We start from the raw sequence: 12175 nt of genomic DNA on the forward strand, positions 1-12175 counted from the left end.
GTCTGTGAGGATCACTTTCACACAACTTCTGTTGTAGCTGCAGTTTGTATGGGTGCCACTTCTGTCTTGAGGATCCTTATGGCACTTGGTTAACTCACTCCATGTCAGCCTCCTCATGCTCTTCTGTAGACTTTTTGTGAAAACAGCTAATACAGTTGGGGATTGGAAACTCTGCTTGGACAACCAGTCTTCGATTGTCCTGTTTCTGAACTTCTGGGTGTTCTTGATTAAAAGCCTAGCCCACCTCATGTGAACATCTGTTCAAAATGATCTAACTTTTGTCCTAGAAAGACATCTTCTGGTACCTAAAAAGGTATGCGATTAGTGTTATCATACCACATTATTCAACATAATAACTTCATTAATACTCAACATGACATCATCCACAACTCAAAAATAGTTGCAGGAATTAAAAAAATGACAGCAACTAACAATTTCTGGGGAAATTTTACCCTTGAATCATGCATCCCATGACCCCATTTCCTTTGAAGTTTTTTGGGCTGTATCAAACATGGCTGCCACCAAGGTGACCAACAGGCCCCACCATAGTGGCAATTTTTTTTCTACATCTATCTAAGTGTTCTACTTAGTTTCCTAGTTGTACCTGTTTTCTTTATGAGATATTCAGGTGGCCCTGACTTTACAATCACCTTGTATTTTCTTATACTTGATGTTCTATGTCCTTTTTTTAATTGATCTAGATGTCTGTCCTATGTAAACTTTTCCACTTTTAACAACTTTACTGTTACCTGCAAAGAATCCTGTTAATAGAACATATACCCTTCATAGGTTGGTGGAACATTTGTCTTTTCTAATAGAGCTAACATTGCTACATTTCACATAAGCCAAAGAACCTTTTGAGTAGCTAAAAATGTTTGTTTGCTGATTTTTAAAAATTCTTCATATCTTCTTTAACCCCTTTTCGACGTGCACTGTACATGTGTGGCGCGTCGGTTGCCTGTTTATGGAGCAGGCTTAGGAGCTGAACTCACTCCGTACAGGGTATATGTCAACCAAATTCGACAGCTCACACATGCCGGTAACAGCAGTGATTGGCGTTCACACTGATTGCAGCTGTTTACCCTTTAAATGCTGCTGGCAATTCTAACAGTGGCATTTAAACTGATTGGCGTTTCTGGCTCCTGAACGGCCCCTTCTCCCGCAATGCCATGCTGTCATGGCAGCCTAAAGTCCCCCAGCACTGCCTTGAATGATTACCTAGCAAGGTGTGCCCACCTGTAGTATGTCTTAATAGACTGTCTGTCAGAATGCAGCATAATGCATTGCTATGGTAATATACTGTAAAAGGTCTCAGTCAGACAAGCGTTTTTTTTTGTACACCTATATTAAAAATACGTGTGACTGAAGCTCAGTGTCCATTGCTTTCAATGGAGCTGGCGCTACTGCAGCCGGCCCCATTGAAAGCAATAGGATGCAGGCAACCCCCGCAGTGATTTTCAGGGAAGGGCTTGGAATATAAGCCCTTCCCTGAAAATCATCCCTAGCTGCTGTAAAAATTAAAAAATATATATACATCACCTTCCGCTGCTATCAGGTCTCTGGTGCGTCTTGTCGCTGGCTTCCCCGACACTGTTTTGAAGCTCTTCATCCAGCCGGGGATTTACAAATCCCCGCCTCCTGAAAGAGCTGGGTCTGATTGGTTGAGCGCTCAGCCATTCATTAAATGACAGGTAAGTGCTGCCTGTGATTGGTCACAGCGCTCAGCCAATCACAGGCAGCGCTCAGCAATTCATTGACTGGAGAAAGAGCTTCAGAAGAGTGCCAGGGAAGCAAGCAACAGGACACACCAGAGCTCCGACAGCGGCGAAAGGTGATGTATATATATTTTTTATTTTTTTACAGCAACTAGAGATGATATTCGGGGAAGGGCTTATATTTCAAGCCCTTTCCCGAAAATCACTGCAGGGTTGCCTGCATCCTATTGCTTTCAATGGGGCTGGTTGCAAAGCTGGCCCATTGAAAGAAATGGCAATACATTGCGATCCTCTGCCACAGCTGTGACAGGGGATTCTTTTGTCCCTGTGGAGAGACCCATCATGACTGAACACTGTGACAGTGCTGTCACAGTGTTCAGTGATGAGGGGACTCCCTGTGGGGAATCTTTATGTGCAGCATGGACCTTGCCGCTGCACGCATGTCCTATCTCTTGCAGGTGCAAAGATTTGGGGCCTGTAAAATACGGGCATGCGAACACATCATAGGGAACCAATGGTTCTATCAGACGCGCTTTTTTTGTGCACATAGCCACGTGCAAAAAAAACGCTTGTCTCACTTTGCCCTAAGAGATGAAATGGTTGCAAGCTAAAGTATTAAAAAAATGTTAAATAAATTAGTAGAAAAAATAACAGGTAGTAAAAGTTAAAAAAAACAACCCTTTTTCATAGTCATTTCATCAAAATATATATACAGTCGCAAATGTAAAACATCAAAATAACACATTAATCCTGTACAGTGAACGCAGTCAGGAAAACAATACTGCATTACATAAAAAATGCGCAATACTTTACCTAGCAGGTTCGGTACAGGTTCTCCTGCTGCTTTCCGGAGCTCCAGCATGCTTGCTGCAGTCCTCGGACACCCACAGAAGATCGTTTCCTAGTTACGAGATTCATAAATCCCGCCTCCAGGAATTGATGGCTGTGATTGGTTCTCGAGCACTGCTCAGCCAATCAATGCAGCGCTCAATGAACCAATGCGATGGCTGTGATTGGTTTATCACGCGCTGCATTGATTGGCTGAGCAGCACTCGAGAACCAATAACAGTCATCGTGTTGTGGAGGCGGTACCAAATTTATAAATTGGCCAATCAATGTTGCAGCTTGGGCAATTCATAAATTCGGCCTTCACAACGCGATGGCTGTGATTGGTTCACCGAGCACTGCATTGATTGGCTGAGCAGCATTCAAGAACTAATCCCAGCCATTGCTTACTGGAGGCAGGATTTATGAATCTCGTAACCAGGAAGCGATCTTCTGTGGGCGGCCGAGGACTGCATAAAGGAGTTAGGACACTTTTCATAGCATATAAACTAGAAGCTGTTCCACATCAGCATACTTGAGAAAGGAGGGGACAAAAGGGAGTGTAATGGGCTCACATGATGTTTCCTTTGGGTGGTTTAATGACTACATCTGGCCATCATACATCACTGTATTTTGGGTATTTCTCTATGGGGTGTTGTGTATTACTTCTGATTGGCTGTAGAGAGCAGGTGGGATGTCCAGAGGACTGAGGATGGTAGAGAAGTGCACTGCTCCATGTGTTTGGGTGGGAATCATAGTAACTGAACACCGGGTGAGAGAGCAGCAAGCTGGAGAGCAAGATGAGTGATACTCAGCCTTGAAAAACTGCATTGAAGGGAAGAGAGTTGCAAAAAGAGTGAGGAGTTGGCAGAGGTAGCCATGCAAGAGAAGTCCTGGAGAGTTTGCGTCTGCTAGAGAGGACTAGTGGCACAAGAAAGAAGGCAGCCTGCAACTGAGAAGCGCAGCCTTGTAACGTGTAAGAGCTAACATCGCTGTAAGAACAAATTTGTAGGGACTACAGCTAGAGAAATTGCTACAAAGAGTCCACATTGGCTTGCAGCTCTCTGCATTGGGGTACCCCCAACAGACTTTCAAACACACTTCTACACTATGGTATCAATGGATAATGGCAATCACGTGACAGAGGACCGCTCACTGCAGCCCCCGTGCCATCTCCAAGCTCTCGGCTACCTTTAGTAGCCAGGAGTAAGGAGATTTTGAATTTCCTCTTGCCCTCCCCAGCTTCTGCACATGTGTCCGCCATTTTGGTGACGGGTGCAGGGGCCAAAGCTTGGAAATGGTCCACGGATAAGGATCCATCATGGGACATCGCCGGTGGCCTTCGTTAAGTACTTTCACCTCCTCTTACGAATCGGATCCGTGACAGAAGGTGAAACTAGCTTTTTGTTTACTTTTACGTGATCTCTATTGGATAACGGCGGTGACTGGAAAACGTGTACCGTGGTAGCCAGTGAAATCTCCAGGTCTCTGGCTACATTTAGTAGCCAGGTGTGGGGAGATTTTAAATAACCCCGGCAATCTGCGGCTTTTGCGCCTGCGTCCGCCATTTTGGCGACGGACGCGTGCACAGAAGCCAGGGTAAAGTCTCTGGATAAATCTGGGGGTCTTAAAGGGCCTGAGGGGAGATGAAACACATTTTTTTTCGTTCTTTTATTTTTTTTACATTTTTTTAACTTTTTAAAACTTTTACATGATCGCTGTTATCCATTGGATAGCAGCGATCATGTGATCGGGAACCGCATACAGCAGCTCACTGTTCTCGGCTACTCATTCTAGCCAGAAGCAGGGAATTTTTAAATTTCCAGGGCCTCCCAGCTCTCTGTGCATGCGCGTGACGTAATGCGCCTGGCACGCATGCGCAGATGCCGGCGGCAGGACTGGGGAGGACGAGGAAGACACCGGACATCACGGAGGATGGGGGGTGAGTATTCTCAGCTCCCCATACGGATCAGATCCATAAGGGGAGCTGAAACTGTACTTTTTTAAAATTTTACATTGACTTTAACGCGATTGCCGGAATCCGGTGGATACCAGCGATCGCATGACCAGGACTGGGGTCCATGGCCTGGGATGACAGCTCCATGCTGTCGGCTACCTCCAGTAAACGGCAGTATGCAGCTGTCACGCCCAGAGCCTGCAGGGCTGTCATTTCCAACTGGGAATTAGGCCCAGCAGGCCAGGATGTAGAAAGGCAATGGGCTGGTCACTAAGGGGTTAATGGAAGCTTGTATTGCCAATCTATTCTCCAAGTTTACTTGTTATAATAAATATATTTTGTAATATAACAAAACTAAAATAATGTGCTTATATTAGTGTGAACACCCTATTATATTTGGGGATGTTTTTGTGTTCAGAATTAGCCAATCACATTAAACTCATATTACATAGTAGTCAGCACTCCGCTGCCATAATTTATGATGATTCTGATTTCCCCCATATAAAGTTCAGTTCTTCTAGGAGGATTTTCCTGATATTTTCTTACTTGGTCTGTAAAGATCTTACAGCACATCAAAGGGGTCTGGTTGTCGAAAGGTAACAGAAGGGGACCAAAACATTTCCAAGTCATTACATATACCATGGAACACAGTGAAGACATCATCAAGAGATAGATTAAATTTGGCACAATATTGAGTTTACCAAGAACTGGATAATCCTCAAAACTTGATGAAAAGACCAGAAGTAAACTAACCCTGGAGGCTGCAAGAGGCCTCCAGCAATAGTAAAGGAGCTGCAGGAATTTCTGGCAAGTACTGGTTGTGTAGTGCAGAGGAAGTAATGATATAGTACAGGAAAAAATGAGAAATTCCTATGATTCAAACTACAGAAACACAAGTAGTGTGTTATTTAAAAAATATAGGCCTGTGATACCTGGCTGAGTTGTATAAAGAAGAAATGCTTCAAGGGAAAAAAGAGAAGTGATGGGAATGTACCGCACCCCAAAGAGCAGATGGTGGAATAAATATTGAGGAGGAGGTAAAATTACTCTATGTTTTCTTCTGCCTTGGTGGTCCTCCAGAGGTGAAAGCTATGTCTTGAGTCATTAGCCAAATACAGTTGGGTCTATAGGGAGTGTTCCCTCCCTTCACTTGCTAGACTTAGGGTCCTTTTACATGGGACAACCTGTCAGGTGCAGATGCCCGACAGGGCGTCCTAGTAATGATCGTTTACACAGGAACGCTCATCACTAGTAAATGGAGGCGGTATGGGGCCAGGGATCATTCCGGGCCGCGGGCCTCTATTTACAGTAAGCAGGCAGTCGTTCATAACTGAATAACTGTTTAAACTGGCCAACCCGTCATTAAGTTTCTGCATGCATAAAGCTGAACGACAAACGAGAAGTGAGTATAATAACCCGGCTAATCCATTTATCAAACAAACATTGACTGTCAATAGCATTACTAGCACAGGAGTCGTACTTATGTGAGTTGCTCCTTCGGTCTGTAGAGTCCTGTTGGGGGTTCCGGTTGTGGGTTCATCACTGTAGATAATTTCGGATGGTTTAGTAATGCCTATAATATAAACATGCAAGTAAGAGAACAAATATAGAACTTGCCACTTTAAATTTATAATCTCTCTCCAGAATGACAGTACACACTCTCTATGATGTCAGTAATAAGCAAGTGCACAAACTGTATAATGTATATATATAATGTAAAAAGTGAAAATTTGTTTGTTCTTCATAGGCTCCTACATGCCATGATGGATCTCAACAAAATTTGGTACACAAACTCTTCATATTAAAATACTGGGGAAGGGGTGGGGGGTTACTTTTAATTGGACTGCTGAGATACCTGAGCAGCACCTGCTTTGGTATTTCCGAAAGCCCCTTTGAAATAAATGGAGCGCTAACCGCACATGTGCAGCCAGCGCTCCATCCAGAGTGACGTCAGTGATAGGAGGGCGGGACACAGGAGTTACGCTCCTGAGATCGGTGGGAGTCTTAAACCCCCACCGACCAGCAAGTTAACCCTTTTCCTGTGAAGAAGAGATAATTTGAAATTCTGGTACAACCCCTTTAACCCTGTAATACTACACCTTCCTAGACAGGCAAATAAAGCTAAATTATTTTTCAAAAGTAGTTGTACAACAATTGCCACGTATATCCTCATACATATAAGAGCTCCATACAGTTTTGTTGTAATAAAAAAAAAAATAGCGCTCTGGCGGCACCAGAGCGAAAATGTAATAGGGTGATTTTCACCCAGGGTAGTATTCTAGGGTTAGATTATAATATTTAGTTAGAAAAAAAAATTGTAGAAGATCTTCCCCCAAAATGGCTCATGTTATGGTGTGTTAATGGGTTAAGTTGTTCTGTGTAATTCAGCTATAGAATGTGGAAACGTAATGAGATAATAGGACTATTTTGTTGACAACACATAATGGTTAGTATATGTCTATCGCTTTTTGTTGAATGCTTATTGCAGATATCCCAATGACCCCCTCCCCACATCCCACCCAGTGAAGATAATATACCAGGATAGGAAGTTCTCTCCATCTGTATAGTAGTGTGAGGGGTTCCGGATGTTTCATCATTGATGTAGGTCAGCTGTGCTTCTGTAGTAACATTGCTTGGATATGTCTCTACAGTAGTTTTGAGAGTTGTAGGTCCTTCTTCACCAGTGTAGATCAGGTCTATTGCTGTAGTAACATTATTTATATATGTATTCATAGTAATGTTGAAGATTTCAGATGTCTGCTCACTGATGTAGCTTAGTTCTGGTCCTGTAGTAGCATTATTTGGGGATGCCTCTAAAGTAGAACTGGGTGTTCTGGATGTGCCTTCAAAGACATTGGTCAAGTCTGGTCCAACAGAAACATTACTTGGGTATGACTCTAGAGTAGTATTGGAGGTTTCAGGTGTTTCTTTGTTGGTAATGTAGACCATGTCTGGTCTTGTAGTAATATCACCTTTGTAAGTTTCTATAGTAGTACTGGAGGTTGCGGATATTTCTTCATTGGTGATGTTGACCAAGTTGGGTTTAGTAGTAATTTTACTTGGGTATGGCCCTAAGGCAGTATTTGGGGTTGCAGATGTTTCTTTGTTGGTGATGTAGACCACGTTTGGTCTTGTAGTAATATCACCTTTGTAAGTCTCTATAGTAGTACTAGAGGTTATGGATATTTCCTCATTGGTGATGTTGACAAGGTCAGGTTTAGCAGTAATTTTACTTGGGTATGGCCCTAAGGCAGTATTTGGGGTTGCAGATGTTTCTTTGTTGGTGATGTAGAGCAGATCATGTCCTGTTGTAGTATTACCCCAGTATGTCTCTAAAATTGAAACACAAATTACAGCGATCTGAAATGGTACAAATACATGTCTTTATAAGCTTCCCATAACATCAATATCCAGACATCATTGTCCACAATATCAGTCCACACAACTTAAAGGAGTTTTTTGGGCAAATACTATTGCTGACCTATTTTGGAGTTCCCGGCGATCAGCTAATCACCCCTGCCTGCTAATAGTACAGTGTGGTCAGATGTTGTCATTAGGGTCAGAGGTGAAAGTGTCATAGAGGGTTTCACTTTCAATGAAATCAATGGGCACGCTGCCTCCTCTGATAGTTCGGCTTTCGACCCTGGGATCAGAGAAGTTGGAAACGCCGAAAGTGTAATAGGAGGCTTCCCATTGATCTCTGGCAATCAACTATTGATGACCTATGCTGAGGATAGATCATCAATAGTACTTGCCTGGAAAAACCGTTTAAATCTATGGAAAAGAAGAGATAAACATAAAGTTCTTGCCCATTTTCAGAGACCCTAGGAAGATCAGTAATGTAATATCACCGCCCCTCAGAGTCCAGTGGTAACCCCAAGACAAGATTTTTAAAGCTAATTGTGCAGCTTTCAGTAGTGCAGCCTCAGACCTGGGGCTTTAAATTACAGTTGATCATACCTTGCAATAGAAGTAAAGTATTAAGATATGGTCTTCACATTCAGTATGTATAATGGGGGCTTCCAACTGTTAGTACAATTACTTGGACTTTAGACCAGTTGGATGCATTTTGGCTTCACACAAAATCTGACAAATTAATAACAATGATGACTATTGTCCCTTTTTTCTTTAAGGGCTAATATTTCAGTTCAATATATAAAGTTTCTGTTTCAGCAGATTTCATTAATAGAAGCGATAGGTTCCATCCAGAAGGTCCATTTTCAGGATTTTACACATAAAGCCTGATGGAACCTCTGGATGTACAATTCAATGGGAGCTGAGCTTGCAATTGCCAACCTGGGCTGCTGCAATGGGGACAGAGCTGTCATCTCCTGGCTCTGTCCCCACTGACAACTAGTCCAATATCAGCTGATAGCTGAAGGTGCAAAGCGGTGGACCCCCTTTGATCAACTATTGATGAGGATAGGTCATCAAGAGTAAAATTCTGGAAAACCCCTTAAAGATGCGTCAAATGGTAAACTCATCTCTGTTACATCTAAATCCAGCATTTTCTTCTACAATTCACAACGGAAACTCAGGACTCACCATTGGTTGGGGAGGCCCCCTCTGAGCTGACCCATGTGTGTTGGAGAATAACTAAGAAAAAGGCATGTAGCCACCACCAGGAGAATCTGGAAGTCACGGTCAGATCCATCCTCCTCTATAGTAAGACAACCAGAAGATGACTCAATAATCCATAAGCTGGCTCTAGCCGCAGTGAATGGAAGCCAGTGATAAGTCCAATTTCTCGTCTTAGTTTAGCCGTTCACTTGTGGGATCACTCACTGCCTCCTCGTTGACAGTCTTTGTCTCTAATGGGTTGTTTGGCCAATGAGAACAGAGTCCATTTCTCTTTATTTGCAGGGTGGAGTCAGCGGTGCACTCTGCTCAGAGAGCTCACACAAATATTGATCCAAAAAACCCTCACAGTGAAATAATTTCTAGATAAGATGTCACCTGACTGTCAACTGAGTTTAGGAAGCATTGCATAAGAGGAACCCAACAGTGGAAGCAAGAAATTTACAAATCTCGTTACCCAAAATGTTTCATGGGGAGGGTATAAATGTGACACACAGTATAATGTATGGCTGATCCACTGAAATTGTTTTCTTTTCAATCTTGCCACTTGGAAGAAGATGACAAGTGACATAGCTGGATTTAAAAGGGGTGCAATAGTTTTAGGAGGACAAGAAAAAAATGCTGCAAAGTAAGAATGCTTCAAGTATAAAAGTATTAATAGTTTATTTTGTCATTTAACAAAATGCAAAGTGAATGAACAAAAGAGAAATCTAAAATCAATACTTGGTGTGAGCACACTTTGCTTTCAAAACAGCATCAGTTCTTCTAGGTACACTTGCACACAGTTTTTGAAAACTTGGTAGGGAGATTGTTCCAAACATCTTGGAGAACTAAGCACAGATCTTCTGGGGATTTAGTCTTGTTCAGATCCTACTGTCTCTTCCTGTAATCCTAGACAGACTGGATGATAATGACATCAAGACTGTAAGATCAAGAAGAAACGTGTAGCTAGGTAGACTGAAGCCAATTGTGACATCAACAACGGTAGGCAGCTTGGGTGGAGAGAAGCAGCCCCTATGGAGTGGATAAAGGTCTAGGCGGCATGTAATGTTGCTGGTAATAACCAACGGCTAGATTAAGTTGATCAGGTGACTGGCTGCTGCGAAGTCCGGTAATGTTTAAGTGATTTATGCCCTCCTGTGTAATAAAGGTATTACATGATTGCTGTTCAGTAAAGTTTTGCTTGTAAAAAAAAAGTACTGCCTCTGCCTCGTCTGTCACCGCCGCGCCATAGCACACCATGTACCTGCTACGCAGTCAAAAGACGGACCTGTTTACTGAAGGGTTTTCCTATTAATGACGCCATAAGGTGTTCTTCACAGGTGTAACTGGCTTCCTTATTTGGCACTTTGGCTGCCTGCATGCTGAGGTGGTGCACATATCTGCTCTCCTGTATCAGTAAGTATATGGCCGTTTTCAGTGATTGTTTTTATATTTCCCTTTCTGTGATACATTTATATTAGTGTAGGGACTCTAGGAGCCTTGACGATTGGCTTATTTTGTCCAAAATCCAACTAATACCTTGTATTTATTATGTATTATTTACTTGCAGTGCAGCTTTTGAACGCCGGGGAAGCCCAGGTTGGCAGTACCAATATGGTTAACTTTTTGAAGTGCAGGGCAACCCGCCAAACTATTATGGTGTCAGTAATGGATGCTAGTCTGCATGGTGCACCACATGTATCAGGATGGTCTGGCACTTTGTATCTACTCTGTGCAGGAGTATACACCAAGCAGCCACCCTCCTCTATATAGGAAGTTGTGTGAGTGACTGTCTCCTCAGTGTCCAGCACAGGTGTAACTGGCTCCCTCATTTTGCATTTGGCTGCCTGCATGCTGAGGTGGTGCACATATTTTCCCTCTTGTATCAGTAAGTATATGGCCGTTTTCAGTGATATCACACAGCTACATGCATTCACAAAAAAAGCTAATATTGCAAATTGAGCAACAATCACATACATTTCTCCCTACACGATGATTTTATCAGATTTCAATTTTATATGATACTGCAATAAGATTTTATTTTTTACACTGATAAAACCCTAAAAATTGCATGGGAGGAGTTACTGAGGCTCTATAGAGGCTCATTATCAACAAAAGAGCATCAAGCACCTAGAAGTTGTCGTTTTGCTGTAAAACACGGCATGAAGTTCCATCTCAGGCAGATATGTAAATGATTAGAGTTGTGGTGATTAGATGAACGGTCTTGTCACCTAAGGTCCTAAAAGTGTTTCCACCTTTGGCCTATATACAGGCTCTCAGAGGCTACTTGGTTGTAGTGGACCTATTTATCCACTTGTGTAGAGCTTGTTGACCACTAGATGCCTCTACAACGCAATCAAAGAGATTTCAGCCCATTACCAGAGCTTGAGAAAAGGGACATTACTGGAATGTGAGAAGTTGGATGGTCGTATCCATGAATTGCTGCCACCTGGGTCATTCTGACCAGACTGTTAGGAGGTGTTGGGACCAACACAAACTACCAGCAGAGAGGATGGTCTGATTGTTCGACAAGCAGGAGTAGCTTCAAATGTTTTATGGGGCTGTAGGGAGGTGACAGGTTCCTTTTAAAAGTGTGCACTGATCCGTCTGAAGAGTCACGTTGTATGTGTACACAAACCTTACGGGTATGCAGCTCAGAAACACCGCTCCCCGAACTCCCCATTTTCTCACCTTTGAGCCTCAAAATATTTTAGGGGACTCGAAGGTGATAGCAGGTTTCATTTAACCGCTCGCCAGTTTTGAGTTAGGTCAAAATAAGTGGCACAAGTGTAGTAGCCCAGTACATGCTTTCCTGGCCCCCTCCATAATGTCATACATGTATGTTTTATGTAGCAGCTCTGTGAAAAACTGTCTTGTCATTCTGTTATGTGTATTGCACAGCTGCAGCAAATGAGAGGTGGTATTAGTGTATTTTGACGCCACCAGGAAGCTGGGGGTTTGACAGGGGGAACGCCTCTCTCACACCCCTAGCTACCGATTGGGTGACGTCAGAAAGGTCCTAGCAGCATGCTGTGTATTGCTTGTTGGCTGCTGTGGACAGTTAGGGATGATGTTCCTTTTAGCCTTACATTATTTGTTGTAAATAATTACGTTACAA

The 12175-nt window shown here is 42.9% G+C and overlaps 1 protein-coding gene across 1 annotated transcript in view; it reads right to left on the minus strand.

Moving 5' to 3' along the window:
* The window catches only part of LOC136586566 (protein HEG-like), a 44336-nt gene extending 33898 nt beyond the window's left edge, over positions 1-10438 (minus strand). The window contains exons 1-5 of the mRNA XM_066584702.1: positions 10346-10438; positions 9043-9157; positions 7035-7829; positions 5965-6070; positions 5044-5048 (exon numbers count right to left, since the gene is read on the minus strand). Of these exons, the coding sequence (XP_066440799.1) occupies positions 5044-5048; positions 5965-6070; positions 7035-7829; positions 9043-9157; positions 10346-10438 (1114 nt within the window). The remainder of the gene's footprint in view (positions 1-5043; positions 5049-5964; positions 6071-7034; positions 7830-9042; positions 9158-10345) is intronic.
* Between the last annotated feature and the right edge of the window lie 1737 nt (positions 10439-12175).

The sequence above is a fragment of the Eleutherodactylus coqui genome, chromosome 12, assembly GCF_035609145.1.
Source record: "Eleutherodactylus coqui strain aEleCoq1 chromosome 12, aEleCoq1.hap1, whole genome shotgun sequence".
NCBI lineage: Eukaryota > Metazoa > Chordata > Amphibia > Anura > Eleutherodactylidae > Eleutherodactylus > Eleutherodactylus coqui.